Source organism: Anneissia japonica, unplaced genomic scaffold (assembly GCF_011630105.1).
Source record: "Anneissia japonica isolate Jap-2015-1 unplaced genomic scaffold, ASM1163010v1 scaffold284800_len683186_cov164, whole genome shotgun sequence".
NCBI classification, from domain to species: domain Eukaryota; kingdom Metazoa; phylum Echinodermata; class Crinoidea; order Comatulida; family Comatulidae; genus Anneissia; species Anneissia japonica.
Genome location: NW_022711393.1, coordinates 481,104 through 508,026, shown reverse-complemented (window position 1 = coordinate 508,026; position 26,923 = coordinate 481,104). Strand labels below are relative to the sequence as shown.

Genomic DNA, 26,923 nt, shown 5'->3' with positions numbered 1-26,923 from the left:
TCTCTAAACAGAAATCTCAGAATGCAAAAGAGGGCATCTGTGAAGCAATTTTTCCTGAGGATCCCGTACCCCGATCAGCTCATCAGCCATGTTTGTTTTACTTGATCATTTTCTGAGAAAATAGATATCCAAAAATAATACCACAAAAAGTCCCATAAAATTTGTATAAACTTAACTAGCCTATTATAATTTGAATTTGCGGATGTCTATGTCAAAGGTCAATTATTTTTAGTTCAACTATTTATTGCACTTCATTTTTTTTTATATGATACGGACGATTTGGGGATTTTGATAATACTGTACTTCATAATAATAAAAGTGCATTTAAATTATCGTTTCGTGAAAAAAACGCACACACCTACCAAACATGGGTCTAAAGTTGACACAACGTTGCAGCAAAGTTCAAACTTTATTTAGTTGTGAAATTACTTTCTACTTACGTATTTTTGGTTCTAAAAAAAAACCGTTTTCTACATGAAATTGTAACATTATTATAACGTAAAATTATTAGCGGGATTGTAGTCTGGTATTCTAGACTAATCTATATACGGTTTGTCACGTCATTAGTATCCAATCTCTCTTGTACCTAGGCTAGCTAGTTCGTTCCCCCCCCCCCCTCAATTCGTGACCACTTTGGGACTTGAAAATTTGGGGTGGTCTCAGGATTCGACCGGTATCCACTATGAGGTAAAAGACAAAAGATTTTTTTGGGTTCTTTGAAAAGCGGTCTCAAATTAGAGAGGTCTCGAAATTTAGGGGGTCTCGAATTGGAGGGGCACTGTATATAATATACAAAATTCATACAGTAGTTTCAAGAATGGTTATCATACGGCTAATATATATCGTAAAGATGAAAAACTGTTATGTACAGTAACAAGTAATTTTCAACGATTTCGAAATCGTGCGTGTTAAATATTTGTTTATGTCAATTGACCTATGACATGAATAAGTGGCTTATTCTGAGAATTGAAATAGGCGCCCCCTCATTATCTACTGTATCATCCATCCCAGGTTGTTTTCCATTGTGTTCATTTGTTGTTTTGTATTGGTTGTAGTCAATAAATCATGGAGAGAGGCACCAAGTGTGATACGCATTGAATAACAAATTATCATATTATTATTTATAATTATTTTATCATCACGACTATACCACCACAATGCTTCTATTAGCCATTGTAGGTAGACCTGATTGTCAGCGAGGGATCCAGGAGTTTGAAATAGAGGGGCCCAGAGAGGGACTTACACAGATGGAGGGTCTATACTACCTCAGCCCCACCATGGTTGGGGGGCTGAGGTAAGAAACCTGATGATTATGGTACCTCTAGATGGCCGAAAATGGCACCCTCGACTCAAAATTTGAGTAGAACTTCGTTTTTTTTCTCAATTTCTTTTTTATTTAAGGGACAGGGGGAGGCTTCCCCTTCCCTTGAATCCGCCACTGATAATTATAACAATTAGTTCGCTATGTTTTTTAAAGAGAATTAGGTTCATTATATATCGTCATGGTCATCTTCATAATCACCATCATTCGCATCGTCGTCATTAACAGCATCACCATTATTATTTCAATTTTTCTACTTTATTATATTATAATTGCAAATTATCATATTCATTCATTATCATTTATTGTAATATCATCATGACATGTTACCACCAAAATACGGTACCGGTACCTTTAAGTAGCCTATTATTAGTATACGCTATGGGTTTTTTTTAGAATTGAGTTATATTATATAATATCATCATCATTTCGTTATTATCTTCATTATCAGACATCATCATGGTCATCTCATAATAATAATCATCATCATTCTCATCGTCATTATCACGGCAACAATCATCATTAGATCCATTTTCTATTATATTATATATTATATTATAAGTTTTAAAGTATAATATATTAAGGAGTCAATTGATAGAATCAGACACTAGCCAATTATATTAAGTTTTGTCTTCAATGTACTTTATTGAAATATAATCTTTACTTACAAAACGTACCCCTCGATTTGGTTCAAATTCAAAATATATACCCACTTCTGTAGTCACCCGCAAAATATATCATTCCATTGTAATATCAAAAAAGTAAATTCATTACAGTTATATGCACGTTTGAAGCATTATTTTTTTTGAAAGAACATAAGTTAGGCAGGACTAGGCCTATATTATATAACACACAGACGCCTTCACGTGTGTTATATAATATACGCCTGCCTATATTATAATATAACACACCGGAAGATTCGAGACGCTGCTCGAAAAGAGCCAATGAGTTGTAAATCAATTAGACAGCCTGTAGCATCAAACGCAATATGATAATGATCCACCAGAGAAAATTTGTATTAAAGACGGAGGTCCGTCATTATGTTTATTTGTCCTTCATCATCTAGTGCTTTATTTGTTAAATGTGGAATTTTTAATTATTCAAAACCACATTAAACCAGAAAAACAATTTATTTGAATCCCGGATGATACTGCGTTTCGGGGGTTTTCCCGGATTTTGGTTGATTTTGGTAAAATCCTACTATTGGCTTTATATTTAAACTTGTTTTTCGTTTATCTAGTAGAACGTGAATGCTAAAATGATTATTGCATCATTGCATCAAACAAAAAGGATCAAAAGTAATTAAGACACATTTTCACGCCAGAAACCAATGCATATTTTCTTAGTGTGAACCGCATGATGTTAAAAGCGTAATCTGACGCACGCAAGTCTTGATTTCTTTTCTGTTCTGTTTTGTTTTGTGTTTTTTTTTGTGTTTTTTTTTGTTTTGTTTTTTTGTTTTTTTTTACAATGGGGGAATGAGAAAACAATGAAACGCATCGTCTTGCGTTTGCATTTGAAGCGTGTTGACCAAAGCCTTAAACGCCTTCAATTGTTTCACCTTAAATGTTGGTCCGGTTTATACTTATGGTCAAATATATTGTTATGGCGCCGATACACGATTAAAAGACAATGTGACTTCTATCACGAGACATCTTTTCAAAATTTAACGTCAACATTCGCTTAAGTCGCTAATAGTCATATCTCATTGTGTCATTTATCTAGCACTCGCATTTTAACTATATTGACGGAAGAAGTTTCTACGAGTTAACGATACACAGACAATGTGTAGGGCTAGTGAATAACGAAGAATCTATATTTACATGACATTTTAATGTCTCATCCCAAGTATGTGATAAAACCATAGAGTTATTATAAGATAAAATCATTTGCGTGTCGCATGATAGCACACTAGTAATTGTACAAAATACTTCACCCTTACTGAGTCGCCTCGGGGCCACTGATTTCCCCCTTGGAATAGCGACCGATATATTTCATTTCATAACTTAAAACAAACATAGGCTTATATAATATATATACATAATATATAGGCTATATGTATTATCCGCAGGTTATTCATAACTTTCAGAAATGAAACTTCAATAAGAAAAGCAAATTGGCTGACTTAGCTTAGTTGGATACGGTATAAATCAAGAAATGTAGTCAGCGGAGGGCTTCTGGTCCAAAAGTCAATGGACACGAGCGATATGTTTTTCTCAAAACATAATTTTAACAGCCAAGGTGATCAACTAATTGTCCCAACAGAACGCATACGGAGATTAAAATAACAGGTTACTTGAATTAATGATTTTTTAAATTAATCAGCAGAATGAGTTCATCATTTTCTGTTAAGTCTTTGTGATAATAATTTACACGTCAAGATAAGTATACATATCAATGCACTATAGTATTACATTATTCGCAAAGATGTTACGGTTAGGCTAATATTTATTATATAATCCGTCGCTCACATCACGAACTAACACAATCAAAGTAGATTGTGTTAGTTCGTGAAATCACAGTAGCGCGTCAAAACGAGCGCGTATTGGTTGTCAGGCAATTTTGTATTCTTTACCACACAAAAAGTCCTTAACGACAGCAGCGCGTATTTTGACGCGCTTTTTTGATTTGAACGGGAAAAATTTGAAAATGTAGATTCTGGAAAAGTCTTTGTAACTAGTATTGTTCTACTACATACACAAGGATTATAAATACTGCAACACGCTAATTTTAATCTCCAGTCAATGTTTCTGTTGAACAAGAGGGCATCTACAAGTACGATCTACTGCTTATATTCCTCATTACGTATAAAAATTACATACACCGAATTTAGCATATGTACGCTGTACTAACTGACAAGATAGAAATGCAAACTTTACAATGCTAAAGTACATTTAAAGCCCCTTTTCATAAAATCTTTACTGTTGCTACCCGACACGATTGGCCAATCAGCGTCGATAGCGTGTAGCGATGTTATGGGAACCAGGATGTAAGTCCGTCTTATTTAACAGGAACTGGAGCTAGCTCGTGTTAACATATCACATCAATTGCGCGTCAGTATTTTTGGGGAAAACTAGTAAAACAAGTGATAAATCCAGAAAAGATTATGTCTGATACAATCATACTTAGCATGAAGAAATCCAAATGGCCGAGCTTAAACATAATGTATTTTCAATTACCAATTAGCTTAACATTGCGAAGTAACTCAATAGTCTCTCAGATAGCCCCTGAGGCAAAAAAAAACAAAAAAAAAAAACAAAAAAAAACAGCAATCTTTGACCCATTAAAACTGACGGAAAATAATAAAACATAAACAGAGCTACTATGAAAAGGTAATTTAACAGAAATGTAATGTCGCCCTAACCCTAACCTCATCTTCTAACACCGTAGGTATAATAAAGATAATGCAAACAAACGAAAAATATAATGATTTATAATTGACATTATCCGGAAGAGCCAAGGAGCGTTAAGAGCAGCCCTAGTGTCGACAACCCGGATTGTACTAATAAAAGTAGAACTAGCAAAACCTACTTGAACTTTTCATTCTCATTGTTTTCTTCACCGTCATATTTCAAATGTAAAAGATTAAGACTAGACTCCTCCCCATCTATCCTGATAGGCCTACTTGATCATGTTTGTTGGCCTCCAATGGAGTCTACGAAACTCTATACTATAATTATGAACGAAGACAAGACTCCTTCAAACTTACTCAAAATTTCCTTCACATTAGATTAATATACACACAAAGGTGCAATGATAGAAATTGATTTATTGATAAGCAATTGGGCATGGTCTTTAAAATGTTGTCTTTTGTTACCGCAATTATAAAATTTTATACAGTGAAATTATTAGATGTTTCTTTTCTCATGTGTTCTAATTATACAGTAGAGTCCAACTCGCATGTAATTTCTACAGTGAATGAGTAAAGTTGCTTTACTCATTTTCGTAATTCCTTATCTTTCAAGTGGCCGCCATGTCTGTTGACTTCAATTCTGCCCGCTATCGGACTAAACTTCCACTTGAATATTCGTATTCCTACAAGTTGTAGGTCGTCAGTACACACTATTTAGTCCGCTTCATTTCTGTCTAAACTTCTTCATATTCCTTGCATAGTTTATTCTAGCATTTTCTCTTTCACTTCCGTAATGCCTCGTGTATCAACTTTTCATACGTTTTCTTATTTCCTCGTTTTATTACTTTCTTTTTCAGTCTTCCGTATATCTGAAAAACCCATCAGTCGTAAGACTTTCTTTAATGGCGACTGTAATGTCCCCCACGGTTACGTTTGTCACGGTCACAGCCCTATTCTCTGCTTCCATCGAATTCCTATACTTTCTCAAAAGTGAAAACTTGCCCATTTTTAGCGTAGATGATGTGAACTCAGAATTTGTTTTGGCGGCTGACTCTTTGTGAGGCAGACAGCTCTGACTACTATATCCGTCCGAGGCTGACGAATACGCGCTTGTTGGCGAGGCAACGCAGCCTTCATCTGGGGATAAAGGTGCACTGCAAAGGAAATTCGTGTCAATAGGCGGTAAGGGCGTTGTTGTGGTGTATGTTGGCTGAGATTTACGTTCTGCCGTGTCTGCATCTGTTGCCAAACATGGAGCGATGTTCCTATTTATTGGGTCTGTGTTTTCGTTGTGGTCTGCCGAGAAATAGTCCGAATCCCATTTACCGTCCCCGAGTGTGGGTGACATTACGCAATCACTATCGTCACTTCCGTAAACCTCCTCTACGGAAAGCTTTCGGGGCTTAGAGTTGACGGAAAGGAATCGATTGTCGCTTAAATCTGAAAGCTTCTTCAGCCTTGACAGAACCTACAAAATACAAATAAAGGAAATCTTAGTCAAAATTTTCTATGTGGCAGTTCGGAGTTTGTGAAAAAGAAAAATGTCAATTTAGTGTCATATAATGTAAATTAAACTGATCCATATGTCATGAGTCACCACTTTAACATGAACGATATTGAACATAAAGCACACTTAATACGTCAAATTAGATATCTTCACTGAAATTGGTTTGTCACTAATAATGTTACTGTTTGTGTTACTAATTTGTTGCCAGTGTTACTATTATAGGCCTATATACACTTTTTATTTAAAAATAAGAACCAGTAAAATTTTGCCTAGGCTCAGTGTTCTTATTTTTTGGCCAACTTCAGGCTCAAAATATTCTTATTTTGTTCTTATTTTACACACTTTTCAAACATAGAAAATTATTATTGTACAGAAGTCTACACTGTACTGTGAGGTGAAAGCGGCCCCTCAAAAAATGACCCATGACTGAAAGGCCCAGCAAAAAATGGCCCACAAAAAATAGTCCCGGTTAAAAAATTGCCCCAAATGGGAGGAAGGTACACCTACTGTACTGTATTATATAGTCACATCTACTGCACGTAAGGTACAGATATAATTTTTTGGTTTTTCTAGTTTGACAATCTACTGTACCTCAGCTTCAATTTGTTCTTATTTTGTTCTTAATTTTTAAGCAATTTCAGCCTCAGTGTTCTTATAAAATGTGTTCTTATAAAAAAAAAAAGTGTACTTATCCGATTGTAACACGGTATAGGCCTAATTATTATCATGTTTACTTTGTAAATCATTCACAGCGTAGTGAGGAAAATACAGGTATAATATTACTGATTGAATATTACCAATTTTCAAGACAAATCGGACGCGAAAATCTCACAGAACGCTAATAATTGAAGACGCAATGTAAAAACAACCCCTAAACATTGTCATTAATCAAATGAATGCATAAAAACAAAAACAAAAACAAAACAAAAAAATAGCCGCACATGCACATTCGTTATAGTATTAATTACACTATTATTACTAGGCTTATATGAATCTTGCAGAAAACTTTATAGGCCATGCGCTCAAATTTTATTAAAAACCAACCAACCAATCAACTAAATATTTAATCAAGTCCCAACAAAAGTGGTGCAAGATAATTTGTCGCTAGGTAGACCATGACCTACTCACTCCGTTGTTTAATTTATAAAATATTACATTCTAAATCAAATTGATTTAATTCGTAAGTGATGATGGAGCTTACTGCTATTATTTTAAAGAATTGTTTTATCGTAATTCGGCGTAGGCATATCTAGATTGGCATCGGGAGGGCTGATGGGGAAGGCATGGTACAGTAAGTGGAGGGGTTTACCGTGGGTGCACAAGCTGGCAAAATAAGGTGATGTGATGTGATTTTTTAATTACTTGAGCGATTGTTTTGATCAGTGGGGGAGCCAAAGTGTGGAAGCTTTTTTAGATATGCCACGGTCTACGTATTTATATATAATATACTATGGTTGATCGTTCTGATGCCATCGCTGTCTGTGTCGTCATCAACATGACACAAATACCCTTTTGATCTCTATCTTTTGTTTGTTTAGCCTGGCGGTAAACGACCAGCAAAAATAGTAAAAATATAACACTACATCAGTAAATTTAAACGATATAGACCAATTGCCGCTTCTACTTACACCATGGAGTTATTTACACTAACATCACATAAAATCAGAGGCCATTTTAAATTGTTGAATCTTCGCAAATGTTGTTTGCTAGACTATTCGATATGAAAATGAAATAAGTTCCTATGATTTTCTGACAGCAACACAATAATTGTACCAACATGTTTTGTATGCTACGTACTGTGATTCCATCGTATTTTATTTAGCTTATTAAATTATTTAAACATTCTAGTATTTTTAGACTTCCTGGGCTATGGGTAGACCTGTTTAGATCCCATGGTAGATTTTATGCCAATTATGGTTAAATTTACTTACTGAGCTTTGGACGTGTGTCAAATTTAAATGTGATGTCTGTGTGACGTAATTCACTTTAGTATTTTGAACTTATTGAGGCGGTCGGAAAATATCCATTGCGTCAACACATCATTTAACCATCCATGGTGGTACAGTTATACGGTTGCATTCATGATCTTTCATTATTATTAGTCTTACGCCACAAATTGTCACCCAACTAATGCACAATGAAGGGAAAATTAAAGTAACTGCGTGGGAACAAATGCACGTGTACAACAGAATGACAAAGTTAATTGTATTATTAAGCTTGTAAAATAAAAATTGCAAACATGGTGCTACGCTAAGTCTCAGCTAACGATTATAATAACGTTACAGCTTGGTGTTGAAAATGTACCCAGCAAACGCAAATCGATCTTATAACGTTTGCGAACGTTCTTGTTAGGCAAGTCACAAAATAACATTCACACAACGTTGTAGGAACGTTCAAACGTTATGATGTTACAAAATAACGTTTTAACACCAATCTGTAACGTTATTATAACGTTCTTATAACGTAATATTTTTAGCTGGGTATAACGTCATTTCGAACTAGATAACATTATTAAAGTCAGGCTTCGGAGGAAAAAATTGATAGGCCTATGTTGTAGATCGGAACTGATTTTTCTAAGACACGAAAAATTCGGGAACGGTTAATGAGATACAGATTTTTGAATATTCAAAAACTGGTGATTAAAAAGGGTTGTTACGCCCCTTCACCGCACCCCCCCCCCCCAGCACAACCTTGTTTCTAAATATTCAAAAATATGTATCTCATATTAACGTGTGTTAGTTTCTTTCATAATTAAAAACGTTCACAAAGTTAGTGAATTTAGAATACCATTGTGTGTGTTTGCAGTGTTATAATTATTATTATTATTACAAATGCTGAGTAACTTTATGAGAATTGGTTGGATACGAATATTGATGGATAGGCGAATATAGTATTTAACTGATTGTTAAAGTGTTAACTCCAAACATCAAGTACTGCCACTTGTCATAATTGTAAATAAACCTGGGATCCCCCATGAACTACGCCATGCTGAGGAGTTCTGTTGCTTGGTTATGAAATTAGTAGGATCTGATGAACCTTAACCCGAGATCGCACAAGGTACGAGCACTCTTCTGGTAAACACTATGGTGAGAAACGCCTTCCTATCGTGCCAAACTCAAACTATAGGGAACAGCGCCACCTATGTATGGGTTTATGGTGAAAGCCTTATCTTCATCAGTTATGCACTTTATTGCCAACACGATAATCTGTGTTTATGAATTGTTTTCAGATTTTAATGTCAGTGATGATAACAAAAATAGGTCAAAAAATTACCAAAAATATATAAGGATGTAAATATGAAGGTCTATTCCATTTGTACGAGAACACAATAAGGTAAACACACACTTTTGTGGAAGTGTGTGGATCAAGTATAGTGTGCTAAATGAGGTGTGCTCTTAATAATAACATTAATGATTGTGCATAATCTTAAATAAATATTCAATTCTAACCATAGAGCAACGCTGTTCTAACCAAGTACCGCGGTAAATTTTTGCATAAAAGGCTAGGCCCATGCAAGTGCGCCTCCTAGTTCCGTTACCTCTGGATATTATTGGCTATGTTCTGGTTATGGAGGTGAGGCCAATCATCTTGCGAGCATGCATGCAACATAGCGTAATGGGAGCTTTTTGCAAATGTCATGTCTTTAATGTATTAATGATCAGTACTTAGATGGCAATATTTCTTTCACATGTAATTGCAATAAAGTTCACTTGATTTTGCAATGTTACAACAGTTAATTCAAATGTTATATGTTTATATTTTTATATTTATCGTAATTTGATGTAATCAATGAAATTTTAGGTGTTTTAATTAATTTTCAAATGTGATTTTTCTTTTTATGTAATTTTAATGTTTGTTCTATCTTGTTGAAATTTTGTATAGTAATATATTAATGTTTATATATTTTTGTATATACAATCATTTCAGCCTTTGGCTGCCATTTTGTATATTTGTTTTTTTTTTATTGTACCAAATAAATACATCAATAAATAAACATATATATATATATATCCTTGAGAAGGCAATTAATACACATTTTTATGTTTGAAAGATTTATATATACGGTGATAAGTGCTAATTTGATTTATAAAAGAAAGTGAATCTGCTTTCTGATCAAATAAAATCTGTAATAAGTTTAAGAGATTGAAATCGTCTTGTGGTTTAAAATGTCGTAAGATGTAAACTAGTCTTCTTTAGGGTATTCCTCGTCTATATAATTTTTTTGTTGGATTTTTGCTATTGTGTCACGTTTACCTTGGCATACCGTACAGCTTTGTGATATACGATCAATTAATAATATTATTGCCTAATAATAATAATAATAATAATAATAATAATAATAATAATAATAATAATAATAATTAATAATAATAATAATAATAATAATAATAATAATAATAATAATAATAATAATAATAATAATAATAATACAATCACTAATTGTTTGCAGATTTCCATAGCGAAATAACGTTAAAAAAATACTTGTGGGCTCAGAACCGTTGTTGGTCAGAACCGTTGTTGGACGGTTCTGAGAATAACCATTTAGTTAATTAAATATAATAGTCTAAGACTTCTCAGAAACAGCCACCCGAGGCTTATTATAAGAATACAAACTATAAGTAACCATCAACATTCAAATTATCTTCGAAATCACTTTTGGCTCAATGGTGGCACCCACCATGAGGAAACTTACGAATACAAAACAAGAAGGGCCAACATTATGGCCACGAGGTGATTATTGTTTAGAATGTTGGCGGTCATTGTTTAGCATTTTTTAGGCTAGGCCTCCTACATTGTAAATCAAATTTTCCTTGAATCACAAATGTTTTGGAGAGCAGTGGTGTATAAATAACAGTCCATCAGGCCATTTACATACACGAAGTCTCGGACTTTAATTTTAAAGTTAATTCATCCCTTTAAAAGAAACCACACTCTTCCTTTATTGATTTTTAACTTCCTACATTGAATTTTTCTGGGGAGAATTCAACGACCAAATCGCACCAAAACTGAACAATAGAGGGCGTATGCCGGCATCACGTGTAATTTTATAGCGATGACAGCTGTCTCAATAATGCAACAACTGATGCATCCTCTGGGACAAAACTGTAGGAAAACCCAAATAAAGCGTGTGTCCTTCGTCATAACATTCGAATATAGATACACAGGATCTATTACCCTGCAGATTAATTATAGAATGTTGAACTCCGCGTCTTGACATCCTAGTACGTAGGACAAATGCATGTCCAGCCTCTGCGTGACGACTTGCAGTTGATGTTTGCGCATAAAACCAAGACAATCATAATCAGAGAATAATTGGTTTTTAAAATGCACGTGTTCTAACTTTTAACAGAATAGATTAATAATATGAACCAAACGGAATAGATCTCTATATTTAAATGGATATAGTACTCTTAATGTAGGTTACAACTCCCACATAAATGCTTTAACGTCAACGCTGAAAACAAATAGCCATTGCGAATTCTGTATTTGGTCAATCGCTACGATCACGGTATTATTATCTATTTAGTGATCAATTCTGAGATTAGTAATACCGTAATAAAACTGCTTTCTAATTAAGGTTTTTACAATAAAAAAAAAATATTCGAATGCAGTTTTATAAAATAAAATTTATAAAATTAGAAGTTGATTTAATGACATTTTTATAACCAATCATCATGGTGCGCCTGTTAATTGACGAAGTAAATATTTTCCTGTTCAAATTTTCAATTCACTGAAAGTCACTGGCATATGAGGTCTCTGAGGCTAAGCCAGGGTCCCCGTACTAAGAGGCTCCGGGATGCTATTTTCGCAGAACCGCGGACCCTAAAATAGGGCGAGGGCGGGCCCGTAATGAACGTTGCGTACTGTCAACGTCCCGTACCCCACTGGGTCCTATAAGCTACATATACACTGGTAGTAGGGCTGAAGTGCCAGGGTACAGGCCTCTTCGTTGCGCCACTGTTGAAAACTAATAACTCACGTCAAATATACAAAATAATAACTAATTCAAATATTATTCAACTATTTAATGTTAATTTTTTAAAGCTCTATATATAAATACAAATATTATGTTATTGTATTCGTGACACGGTAAAAGGCTGAATCACTGTGTGGACAACAATACACAGCAATTCATCGAGTAATCTATAAGGATGTTGTCAGACCCGCCCTACACGCTCAACCAAACACTACCAATCAATCCTTTAAACGTCTCGTACCCTACTGCGTCCTATGAGCTACCCATACGCTGGAGTAGGGCCGAATAGCCAGGGCCCAGGCCTCTTCGTTGCGCCACTGCTGAAAACTAATAACTCACTTAAAATACAAAATAAGTAATTCAACCATGATTCTAACTATTTAATGTTAATTTTCAAGTTCTATATACAAATATTATATTATTGTATTGGGGACACGGTAAATGGCTGAATCACTGTGTGGATCAACAATTGCACAGTAATTCATCGGGTAATCTATAAGGGTGTTGCCAGACCCGCCCAACGCCCATCAGAACACTACCAATCAATGGGCAAAATTATAGTGAGTAACCTGTCAACACACGACCCATTTTCATTATTCACGGTCAGCTGATGCATAATGTGTAGGCGTTGTGTAACTGCCGTATCATCAAAATATATAAATTAAATTTCATATTGCGGATATTTCGTGATCTTTTTTATTACAGACGAGATCGCCTATAATTATTAATCGAAATGAGATAAAGAAATGTGACGAACTTATTTCTAATTAGCTGTCACTTTTAGATGAATTTATAAAATTGAAAATTTAATTAATTATTTTTGATTCCTTACCGTACTTTATTTAAATAGGTCACCGTTAACTAAAATTTGAATGAGAATATAATTTTCATCGTCAGGTAAAAGAGACATAGGTCTACATAATACAGGCCCGTAGTCAGCATTATACAAAGGAGGAGCAGGGGGTTCTGGAAATGGGCCCACGGGGTCCCTGGGTTTAGAGTATTTACAAAAGATGTAATAATTATTTAATGTAATTGTTATACAAAAACAAATTTCATTATCACCATTTTTCGTAAGAAAAAGCCATCCACCAGGAGAGAATGACTTTCTTTTCATTTTTGAAGTGTGGCTTATTGTAAATGGAAGAATGATTTGCTGGAGAGTGGGGGAGGGAGAATTGCCATAACCTTTAAAACCCACTTTCTGTTAGGGGTTTTAAAATCGACATTGGTTACTATAAGGGGCCCCTTTGCGTTACGGCTAGTCGTGAAAAAAGTGTTAAATGAATAAATAAATAAATAAATAGTACATTTCTTCAAACAAAATGCACTGTTTAACGGGCAACAAAATCGAGTGAGCGTTTTGCAACATGGTTTATAATTTTTAATTAGCATTGAATGTAGGTCTATTGCTTTATTTCATTATAACCCTCCATATACTAGTAATAAATCATGTGGAACTCTTAAAATTCGCACACTGAATTAGTAGTGCTATTGTTATTCGTCTTGTTATTCAGGTTGAAGGTGAAGGAGTTATCATTATTATATACGCTACAATGTTGATTTAAACATTATGCCTTATATCGCGAAAAATCGACTAGCCTACAGAAAAACTGGTTGGCCTACAATAATTTTTTTTCCCTTCAGGCTAAGCTCGTATTAAAGATATTAAACAAGTGGACACGTTTTTTTTTATCCCTCCAGTGGCCTCTTATACCGTATTGTTGTTTGCAATAAATCGGTATCTTGTTATTTGCAGAAGCTTTAGGCCTGCATTAGCTATTCATTTGACATGTTGAAGTCACACGTTCGATTATTTCGACTTGTTTTGTCTGTTGCGTAGGCAGTATTTCGAAGGCCGTATGATTACGGTATGCGTTATTGGGTCTCATTTTAATATGCGAGATCAACTATGCACGATTTGAACAGGTACTCGCGGTAGAAAAGGTGAATAGCGATATTGCTCAAAATGCATTGATACTATTCATTCAGTATGCTTTACGATGATGACTTTACTTTTGTTAAGGGATATCAAAATAAAATAAAAAATTCCAAATCAATACAAACGTCATGACTCGCTCATCAAAATACATCTGACAGGCAGTGCGTCATAGAAGCAACATAGCACGAATCAAAACATTAAAAATAATAAAATAGGCGTATTAATACACGAATCTATAATCGGATTACAAGATACTATAATAGGCCTACACGAACTGATTATAATACATTAAAGTCAGAAAAGTGTCGCCCCTGGCTAAGGTGTCTTTAGGGACCTTACTACAACGGGGGGGGGGGGGAAGCACAGCTCTCCAGGGGTTAAGAAGCGAAACCCCGCTATGTGTATTTGATGCTTTTCACACGTTCTGCTGTGATACGGTATGAAGTTATCTACCAGAGCGTGTGTTTTTTGTTCAGCATATTTCTAGTATGAGCGCTTCTGGGGAGGCTGCGAGGGAGAAAGTTATTTTGGAGGGATGCAGCTTCAGCCTCTCCATAGGCCTAGATATGCCCTATTCGAGTCTGAGGCTGCGTGTCTGTGCACACATATACCATGGTCCACTTAAGTGTAACTCTAGTGTTTGACGACCCACCCTCGATTAAAAAAATTGTCAAGATATGTTGTACAACTGATTTTTATAAGACATAACAAATATGTTTGTCGAAAAAATCGGGAGCGGTCCCAGATTTTTGAATATTTGAAAACTGGGGGGGGGGGGAAATGTGGAAAAATAGTGGTTACGCCCCTTTCCCTCCCCCAAACCCCTCAGTTTTTAAATTGAAAAATCTGTATCTCATTCACCGCTTCCGAGTTTTTCGTCAAATACGGTATGCTTTTTGTGTCTTAAGCTCTATCCACACTATCAAATTTACTTTGACAAAAAAATGTGACACGCCCATATATAGTAATGCTATGCCTATATATGGTCATGCTGTGATGTCATCATGCCCATATATGGGCATATCACACTTTTTGTCACACAAAATTTGATAGTGTAGACAGAGCTTTAGAAAAATCAGTTGTAAAACATACCAACAATTGTTTTCCTCCGCAGCTTGGCTTATAAGGCTATGGGCCTATTATTGTTAAGCGGATATCGATATCCTTGGCATTAACAGTTAAGAAACTGAAATCGAAAGGAACATGTAACAACCACACTTTTGAAGTTATGTCATCAGGGGCATCAATTCAATCGGTTAAATGTTAAGAGAACAGGTAACTAGGTGTACTTATAATTATTTTCACTCTCATTTACATTTATATGTATAACACCGAACACTGTCCTTGTCGAACTATTTAAGCACGTCTGAGAAATACGTGCTACGCCTGGACATTGGTCGCGGCCAGGAAGTAACTGGTCGTTTCACCGAACCAGGTATATGTTATATAATACTAGCATCTCCCTGATGACTGAACTAACAATTGAGAAATAGCATGTTAAGGGAACAGGTAACAAGGTTTACTTATTTTAATGTGTTAAAATTCTTATTAATTATTTTTACTCTTTACATTTAGGCCTATATCATTTTTATAACCGAACTTATGAACATGTCTGAGAAATACGTGCCACGCCTGGACATTGGTCAGGGCCAGTGGTAGGCCAAGTCAGGGCCAGTGAGTAACATTGGTCGCTTGACCGAACCAAGTACGGTACGTGTTACAGTATATTATAATACAGAACTTGCATCTCCCTGACCGAAATAAAAGTACGATACATCAAGTTTTATGTCACTAAAAGATTGTCCATAACCGGACATGTACTATCTTTTATCTGAATTAAAATGTGGACGCAAGCGCATTAGACCCACTATGTGATTATCGACGGATGGTGTCGCATTTTAAATTGACTCTTCATTATGCAATTTCATAAATCAGCAAATTGTACATTAAGTCCGCAACTTATTGGACTTGACTGGTGGGTGGATTGTAATAATACGCCTCATCTGTCTAGACGCTGCTTTGTGCAGTGTTGGCTACCTTAATGTCAAAATGATTCTAATATAAATAACTGCTGATCTGCAAAGACTTCTTTATTCCTGATAATTTGCCAATTTCACCTCTGCTTGTTCTCAAAGAGTATTTATCATGATATCCATCTTGTTAGGTTGCCAACCCGCGTTTTCCTGTTGCCTGTTAACCTCAGTGTGTCCACTCATCGGTAACTGACTCACCCTTCTACGAATGTATCTAGGCCTAATTATTTTATATAATGTATGTCATAATCTATCATGAATGTGGCTTCAGAATCTCCCCGACGGGTAAGGGGAGATCCCGGACAAAGAGGGAGTGGGCTGCAATGTCTCCAAAAGGGAGCATGTCCCTGACGGGAGTGAAAGTGGTCGTGGTCAGTGGTCGTGGTCGTGGTCAGTGGCTGCTCAGATCCCACCCAGAGGGGTCCACAAGGCGATCTATCCCCCAGTGGCGCCACTCTTAACATCCTGATCAGCAACTCTTGATTGAGGGGCTATGCCTACTTCTGATTTTTTTTTTATCAATAAAGTAGGCCTGAGTTGAGGTGAAGGGGAACGGAGCCGCAATTTCGGAAGTTTTTAATGACCTATTCAATTTACTACTAAACTCCTTAAACTTGTTGACAGAAACTTATATACCGGTATTGCAAGATCTTAGAATAGTATTTATTTAAACGCGCGCCTAATGTTTTTCTAATAACTTATCACAATTAAGCAATTCGGTTTTTTTTTTCTCTTTAAATTTTCATATTTTATATTTGATAAAGGGGCAGGATGTATTATTGTATTAGGGCAGTATGAAATGATGACAGAAAAAATTTAACAGGTGTCTCTATCTGTCACCCTTAATAACATCGTCATCGCCCTTGTAGCTCACGGAAGTCTAAGTATAGACTCCGGTATGTATAAAATACACATGGTCTTACGGAGAAAAAGCGTCAATGATTGAATTTGTGGTTAATTAGTTTAAAAACAACACCACCATTAATATCATTATCACCAACAATTACATTATTAATTCTTATTATTTGGCATATAAATGATAGGTAGTTCAGATTACTGTACGTATAGAGTTTTTTGTCCTTGATTTCTAAAGTAAATTATTGACAAACCTTGCTCTGTGTTAACTTTGGTTTTCGTCCTCTTCTATGCTGAGCCCAGCTTAGCTGTAATCTAACGAGAAAATATAAAACACATTAAAGCACTACTTAATTCAATTGAAACAGAGTAGCATCAAGGAAGCTTATTGATAGACCTAAATCCAGGGATCTTTATGTAATCAAATGATTCAAAACCAATGTCTTCTTTAAATGTCATAATTGGAAACAGCAACAATATATCAAATCAATGCAATGTGTAGTCCATGGATTCATGAATTCCCCCTCCCGCAACTCATTCCGACAAAGAACAGAAACAAAAATCCCCGGCAGTACACACTACAAAGCGGATGAAATCTTTCGAACACTAACGAACTAACAATAATCGGCTTTTTAGTTCGACAACGAACAATATTTTTTATGAGCAAATAAGGCTGGAATAACCTTGGCGAGGGTAGGGGGCCAAGGCTAGCCTATTTTGCTGGATGATGCGAATCCAAAATTGTTGTATTATTTGTGTATTTTCTAGGTGTAATTTTTGGATGTAAACATATATCGGGTTGTTAAAAAAAAAAAATCCTACTAGTACCGACCTACCTATTTTTGGATTTTCCAAAAACGATTTTTTTTGGCCTAAAATTACCAACGTGTGGACATTAATGCTGACCATGGAGGCATAAATACCTTATTTTATAAATAAAATAAAGTAAGGATATGTCTATGCGCCTCTACCAATGCTTAACGTAACCAAGAAGAATGCGAATAAAGTACCTCATTGGCATAACTACACTACATGGGAGATAGGCCTATACAGTATTGGTGCACCTATGACGTCATTTGTATATATAAAGCTACGACACGTTAACGTTCGAAAACCTTATTTTTATCGATGAGTTTACGATTGTCCCACGTGACACACTGTGTCAATTTCGCCTACACACATATTTTGAAAATTTATTACAAGCATTGCAAGCACATTTTTAATTTTCGCGACTCAGCGATAAATTTAAACAAGTGTATGGCTCCATAATACGTACATCGACCTTTGTATAACTGTTTCTACAATTTAAACAATACAAATTTAAAGAGAAACTACAATTTTCGAATCTATAATACGAATTACACTTTTATAATGAAAGCAATTTCTTTATATCGATTTTTTGGCAATCCATGAACTTATAACTATGACAACCGAAAAAGAATATATAAATATTTTTCTGATGTGCACAGCCGCTGGTGATGTAGTGTAACGGTTTCAACACTATCAAATTCAATGTGAAATCATATAGGCCTACATGTGATTTTCCTATGTATGGTGCGATATGACGTCATTATGCCGAAATATGGATGCGATATGACATCACCATGCACATAATATAAAGGACAATTCACACAATTTTTTTTTTCACAGGAACTTGAAGCAAATAGTGTTAAGGCTTTGAAGTTTCGAGCCTGGGATCCGGGTCCGATTTATTTGGGTATCGATTGATGGTTGTCTCCTCTCCGGCCCCAGAAGTAGGCATTTTGCTGTAGGGTATACCGTATTTCTAAATTAAATAGTTCTGATACTGTAACGATACTCTCCCAAGGAGATGCATAACGTGTTCCATAGGAGTATAATCCAACAGGCCAGAGATAATAGCTTGAAGCGCATTTTAAACCTTGGAATACGCCAAGAGAATATATATTATTTTATTATGCTAACGTCTTTTAGGTCACACATAAATTTTAATAATTGATACATCAATTAGCCGCCACTTTAGTTCGAGTATGTACGTCAACCACTGGTTAACACCATACTCGTTAATTTCGTTTTGAATACAATTTCCAAAACGCACACTGTATAATCCGATAGGTTATTATCATTGCCAATCGAATCAAATTATATTTACCTAATGCTAATCAAACCATAAGCTCAAGAAAACAACTCTACGGGGAATAAAACATCATTAAATTGAATGACATTCGGTCGTTTTTCACGGAATCATTTTTATGAGCCTGCGCCGTCCATTGCCTTGATGATGATTAAACGTCATCAGGCCAAAGTTTCGTCTTCATTCAGGTGTTGTGGCAAATTGCTCTATAGAGGCATTATTTAGACACTTAGGCCTATTATACTAGTATTACTCTAAGGCCCTGTGTTGATCACGGAGGTGGTTAAATATTGGTGCATCTACGTGCGTGATTATTGTGGGCTTGAACAAGGCAATTTTCTATTAGAATAACTATAATAATAATACGTATGCGCACACAACACAACCTCGAGCTTCCGTGTCGATTTTTGCACGAGGCGTTACTGTTGTTATCTCACTATGTACACAACATTATTTCCACGAAATCGAAATTTAATCACTAGAAATGTTGCAGTATCATGGTTTGGAGAGTGTCACTTGTATAATTACTATGATAGATAGAGAATCACGACCATTGAGTCACCAACGCCACAATGACCTTTCTCTATAAAACTCTATTCTTGGGCCAAGAGGCTACCTCCATGGTATCTGGTACCATTAGTGGTGTAAGGGTTGGGGGGTCGATCTAGGCGAGTAGTTTGCATTTATGTGGTGTTTTCACACTAAAATCTCAACCTGGTTTATAAGGGACTGGCTCAAAGCCGGATGTGAACTGGAAAAATCATTCTTCTTCTGGTGGTACACTGCCACCTCATCCCCTAATCCCATTTAATTTATTTTGTCTGTACAAAAGAAGACAATCCAATATACCTTCTATCCGAAGTGTAAACCTACAGAGTTATTGAGCATGTCGAGCCAACGATCCATCTCGTAAGACGGTGTGCTATTTTGCAACAAAGCACACTCGTGCTGAAACACGAGTACAGGTAGCGACTGCTCGAACCAGGAACCCAAAGATCTCATACGGCGCACTGACCGTGACCACGTGTACCACCAATTTAATATTCTGCTGAGCTACGCTGCTTGAAGTAAAAATTTACCTCCAGATTATTACCGCAAAGTGTCTATCAAAGACATCCAGCACCCACGAAGTCTATTAAGACTCGAACAAAACAATATCTGTGAATACTGAATGTTCTTAGGATGCCTCCTAAATATCACGTTCTTGTCACAAAAAAAACCCATGACGTCATCTTCATAACCCTTCTCCTTGCATTGCATATTCTTCGTTTCCCACTCTTGATCGTGCAACAGCCGCCTGGGGAACGATTCACAAAAGTATAGCGCCATATATTCATGGCAGTCTTATACGGTATATTTACCGCTGCAACATTGGAGCCATCGAGTCGTAACATTAACATTGCATCTGTAACTACGTCATGCTAATGTATGAGAAACAGCAACAAAAATTGGAATTCAAGAAAAATCATCATAATTATCTGCGCTTTACAATGCTTTAGCCGTGAATAGGCACTATCTTTTCAACCCCAAGCTATGTGTATGATGGCGTATCTGGCGCGGCTAGGTCGCGTGTGAGCTTTATGCTGGCGTCCAATTGGAAAGATCGAGAGCGGGTGATTACCTATTTCTTGGTGCCTTTTACGGAAGGTACTTAAAACACTGTTTTCTCCTCAATTATCATCATCATCATCATCATCATCATAATCATCTTCTCTCATTATCACCATCATTAATTTCATCATTGTCGTCATCGTCATCGCCTTCATCATTATCATTACGATCACCAACATCATCCGCCATTGATATCAGCATTACAGTTATAATGTATGTATATAATCAAATAATATTTATGGAGCTTATTAAATAAGCAATCAAGAATTCTTATTTTCGTGAATAATATGGGAACCATTAGCGACAGCAATCATAACTGTCAAAGCAGAAATACTGTGCATCTTGAAGGAAACTTTTTGGCACACTGTAGCGCACGACAACAGACGACGGAAGCCAGGGCATTGTGCATTTTGGCACATACAATGCGGGAAGCCTGAAGACGATAGACCGGTGAACTGATGACAAGAGCAGAGTTATTGGCTGGCTACCAAATTCGTTCTCAATTTGATTGATTTTAGGTCTACTATTTATTTTATTATCTTGCATTCGTCTAAGTCTTGCATATTACTGTACATATTACATCTTCTCGTTATAGAACCAGTCACCTGTAAATTCACTGCATTAACAATGGTCGCATTATAATTTCCACTAAACAAAATTATTGTACTGGACCGACGTTTTCAATTACACAGTTTCTATGCAATTATCTAATGATGTCAGTTGTTTGTTTGCCTTTTTTCTATTCTCTGTTTTATCTGGTGTCTACAGTTCATATCTTAGGCCAGTAATACAGCAATTTAAGTACCGGTACATCGCAACAAAATTTGTTTTGGGTAGCCCTATTAGGTAATTAAACGCACGAAACTTATACACCTATAGGCCAGGTGTACGTGTAAGTACATCGCAATCATCGAAATATTGTGAGTAACCCTGAAGTAGTTTATAGCCGTAAAGTAAAAGTAAAAAACGTATAAATTCTCTCGATTTTGAGAAAACGTTGCTTATTGCACGGTTAAAGTACCTGTTAGGCGTTTAGGTCGTAAACTGTTTTTCCTTATATGCAAAAAACGTAAACCAAAGGGGGAAAAACTCCGAAAACCACAATCATATAAACTTTCAAAACAAAACATAAAAGAGGAGCGACCGAAACAGAGAGGATAATATTATTACGACTTCAAAATAAGTTCGCCACATTCAAGGAAATACTGTAATTCATAAATTCTATAATTACACTGGCTTACCTGTCTTCAAATTCTCTAATCAGAGTGGGATCGAGTATGTTCGTTTCCGGTTCCCATGTGCTAGCTCTATTGATTAAAAAAAGTATATATATATATATGTATATCTGATTATAATAAAACTTAAAATAATAATATTATCCAATAGTCTTATTACAGTGCCCTCTACCAAGAAATGCTAAGAACACATTAAAAACAATAAGTTAATTAGGTTAATAGTATAACCAAATATAAGATAAGGACAATAATAAAACATTAAAGACAAAATATCAAGGTTTCCAAATGCAAAAAAGTGGCTTTTTAAATATATTTGTTGTCTCTAAACATACGACAATTTCATTGTTGTTTTTTAACCTGTCGTTTAGTCAATGCCACCTGGATTTATTCGGGGTAAACACCAAGGATTACCCACGAAAGTCTGAGTAAGAATTATTTCCAGTGGGGTCCTCCAGGTGGTCATTTGGCTGCACACCGGGAGACAATCCCCTACTTTTTCAATCCCCCTTTTCTTTTTCAAAGAATGTACTGCATTCTTCAACGTGAACACGGGCCATTTTGCACCGTGTCATCCGAAAGATGGTGCGCTATCGTAAACCCCCCTCCACACCCCCAACAGAAAGACAAGGAGAGTTATGACGTGGTGCCAACATGAATTTATAAAACCACTTAACAAAATAATATTAAAAGTCGGTATTTCAATATATGTTCATCAGTCATGACCTAATTGTACTGTATATGGTAAAACGATTGACGAACCGTATTAATAAAGGGAAATAACTTCGACTAAATTAAGCAAACACTTTTCTTTCCGTAAAATTTAACGGTTGGTTGATGATTCTTTGATTGACCTATTAAAATTGATGCCAAATTCAAAATAAAGAATGAGAATAAAGATGAAAAGGGCGTAAGTGATTTGTAGAGTAAAAGCAGGCAACGTTGGATTATTATAGATACATTTGTCAAGATCAAAACATATTATTAACGGGCGATTCATTGAGATCGATTAGTTTTCACTGATCCCTGAGCCTTAATCCTCTACTATGCGTTATATTTTATAAGTACGCACCATAAAAAGGATGTCTCTCCGAAATACAACAGCATAAATATTCATTAAGTTTGGACAATTTCTTATTGTGTTGTCTCTTTATGCACCAAGGCTACACGATGTGTTGCCAGATGAAGACAACTCACATAGCAATATACATTTGGCTGTTTGCCAAACATTATTCGCGGCAAAACGCAACAAAACATTACGGTACTCGGTAATTGTGTTACAGTATTGTCTTATGATTCTAAATCGCAACGTGTTTGCAATGATTTCGCTACCCTGGCGAAAAAAGACCCTCACAAATCACCAGGCTGCGAATTAATCATCTAGGGAAAATTAACATTGTTATTTTTAACTGTCGGTGCGATCATTGCTATCTTGGCTTTCTTTTCAGTTTGATAGTCGAATACACAGTGGAAATTAAGGTGTTGATACAAAATATGAAACGTTATAGTTGGTAATAACATGGCTTAGCGAGACTTGTTCCCTAGAGCCATCATAAATGGCAACACGCTGTTTGTATTGGTATCCGATTGAATCGTCCATGTGTATGTTAGTACTTTTATGCCCTAATATTATGATGATATTAATAATAATAATAATTAAAACAAACAAATAAACTATAATTACAATGTAGGCCTATAACAATAATAACAATAACAGACAGTAACACAATAATCATTATGAAGATGACAATAATAATCAACAATAACAAGTTCAACAGTACCGTAATCATCGAAAATAATAATAATAACTATAACTAATAATTACATATTATAACAACTATAAATATGCCTATAAATTACTATGGCTATTATCATAAATGTGTTTCTATCTATTTCAAAATATTTAGTCAAGAAGACATGATGTCTTCAAAATTGTCGTATACTAGAGTACCAGTACGGAAACAATATAGTTTAAGTCTAACAGTATTTAATTTATCTGTTGTTACAATCTAGTTCGATATTTTAAGTAATAAGTTAATCATAAACAATAATAACACGTGTTTTGCCATGAATACTTACTTAACGGAACATCCTTTCCACTTCACTAGGTATTCAATTTTCCTCTGCAAAAGAAACAATCGTTGGTAATGTCGGTAATCAGTAGGAATGGAACGTAAAGTATGATCTCCATTTCATTATTGATCCGTATATAAAGGTCATGATATTATAGCTCTAAAGAAATTAATGGCTTCGAGAAGTTATTATTGTAATCACATATTTTTACGTTAGAATTGGGTTTGAATTGATCCTTTGGTAACAATAATTTTAATATTTGTCACTGTAACTGGCCCTTCTATTATTGTTGCTTATGCCCCGGAAAACGACAGTGTAAACGCGCGTGAACTTGCGTGTTTGTGGGACATACGCGTATTCATAACCTTAAAAGCACCCTTTGATTGGTCAATTAAGTTTGACTGACAGTCTAGAAAGGTATTATACTGTATTGGCTCTCGCTTAGACCATGGAGATATAAAAATATCAAATTATGTTTATGAAGACGCGCGCGTTTGCTGGACGCTTGGAAATATGAAATCACGTGAATAAAACGTGAGCATGCCACTTTATCACGTGACTTCCACGTGACTTCAGAACTGTTCTTCCGCATTAGTATTAGCTTCTTAAAAGCTAATTACTTTCAACAATTAATATATTGGTAACAAAGAGAATGACGATCTCTCCTTTATTACATGGATGGGCACGGCTGAAGGTTTTAAGCTCACAGCATTCCATTGTTTTCGAGATGGCAAATATCATGAAATAAGATGATATACCACGTTGTCTATAACTTTACCGTTCTGTTCCTAACGTTACAGTATTGTTACCAAAGCTTGTGAAGTTCATTGACATACAGCACATCACACACCATTTTGTACCGAAACGAACATTTAGCAGGGTGATGTACCAAGCAATTATTCAATTCTCCAGGGAACAAGACATCCGGGTCAGGGGCATTGACCTTCTTTTTCTAGGGATTCTGGTAATTTCTGTAGCCTGAATACAAACACCACACAATCTAAACAAATTCAGGAAGTTCGATTCATACCATTGATGATTGTCCTTTAATTCGCTTAATTGGGCCCAAGACATTGTGTCCCAGTCGTCGTAAGACCCTGTTTCCACTGCCAAAGTTGTTTATCGGTTCAAAAAATGTTTACTACAGTAAATCTCAGTTTCCATACAACCGCTCACCCTATGGCTACACAGTCGCCGACAGTTGTCAGGAAGGTTGAACCTGGTTTGACTTTGCCGATTGCGTTGCAAACGAATCGGGGGTGCCTTCCCGATTGCGTCGGGGCAACTAGCAATGCACCCTGACTCGTCTGCAACGCAATCGGCAAAGCTGAACCAGGTTCAACCTTTACGACAACTGGCGGCGACTGTCGCCGATAGGATGATGAGCGATTCTATTGAAACCGATGTTTCCTTTAATATCTTTACTCAATTAAGCTCCGTCCACACTATCAAATTTTATTTGACAAAAACTGTCGTATGCCCATATATAGTCATGATATGCCCATATATAGTCATGATGTGCCTATATATGTTCATGGTGTGATGTCATCATGACCATGTTTAGGCATTTTATAAATGTTACATTCTGGACAAGGGTTTACAATTCTATTCTCATTCTCAAAGAATACAATTCAAAATATCATATATTTACATGATTAAACCTTTCATTTTTTTTAAAGTTTTGCATTTACATACCATTTCTTTATGTATTTTCGAATAAAACCAGAGATGTAAGGTAACGAATTAATTTAATTGTTCTTGTGTGGTTTTCTACTCTTTTTCTGTTGTTTATATCGTATTACAGAACATCCGGTAACTTACTCACTTAGGCCTATACATTCAAAACATGCAGAAGGTCATTATTCTCCAAGCTATATTTTACCAATTTTACTATCAAACATTTTGTCTCAAGGAAGTTTGTACTTCACCGATAAAAGGTCATCTCGCCGGTCATACGTCACATCAAAAAAGTGCGCAACCTGTGCGATATTGTGATTACACGTGAGAAAATACATGTACGTGAAAGCTTAAAGTCAGCCTCAGGAGGAAAACAATTTTTAAATGTTGTACAACTGATTTGTACAAAATGATTTTTCTAACAAAAAAGCATTTGACAAAAACATTGTGAGTGGTTAATGAGATACAGATTTTTGAATGTTTGAAAACTGGAGGAAAAAGGGCGTAACCGCACTTTTTTCCACTTTTGTCAGATATGTTTTTTGTGCCTTACAAAAATCAGTTGTACAACATATCAACAAATGTTTTCCTCCGGAGCCTGACTTTAATAATAAGTTACACAAGTTACACCACGTATTTCCACACTATAACCATTTATAAACTTGCATATCCCTTAAAATATTACCCCGCGACGGGTCTAACTAATTCTGACTCAAAACGACACATTTTATAGAATAACTTTTTAATAATTAATGTGCTAATTAGATGGAATTAGGACTTGCACAATTATCCAGACGATCGATTTCTTAACTGTTTAATAGGTACATTACTATGTTATCGACGCTTCGGCCCAATTATGCTACTCAGTCACGCACGTATTATGAACATAACAACGTGAGATTATTTGATATAAAAGCCAAGGGCAGCATTTGCTTATGCCCATCTTGCGTTGATTTACGCAATATATAATGTATGTGTCATTATATTGCATCACTAAAAATAACGCAAACAGTAAAGACAGGCAGTTATCGCTTGTATACTACATGGCTTCCCCACTATTTCATAAAATAACGCAATCAACCTTTTCACTAAGACCCGCCCCTTGGAGATTGTTGCTAAGGTACCAAAAAACGAGAGTGTAAACATACCGTACGGTACATATAGAAGACTATATTATTTTTATATGCCTATTTTATTATATATGCAGATAGGCTGATATATATATATATA

At 35.6% G+C, this 26,923-nt stretch overlaps 1 protein-coding gene across 2 annotated transcripts in view; it reads right to left on the bottom strand.

Annotated features, from left to right (window-relative positions):
• Positions 1–1,941: 1,941 nt before the first annotated feature.
• Positions 1,942–26,923, bottom strand: part of LOC117107469 — a 27,529-nt gene continuing 2,547 nt past the window's right edge. Inside the window, exons 2-5 of one of the 2 annotated variants that reach the window (XM_033249168.1) lie at positions 24,023–24,066; positions 21,953–22,018; positions 17,242–17,302; positions 1,942–6,141 (exon numbers count right to left, since the gene is read on the bottom strand). In XM_033249168.1, the coding sequence (XP_033105059.1) occupies positions 5,527–6,141; positions 17,242–17,302; positions 21,953–22,018; positions 24,023–24,066 (786 nt within the window). In that variant the 3' untranslated portion in view covers positions 1,942–5,526. The remainder of the gene's footprint in view (positions 6,142–17,241; positions 17,303–21,952; positions 22,019–24,022; positions 24,067–26,923) is intronic. The other variant, XM_033249169.1, reaches the window with a different exon arrangement.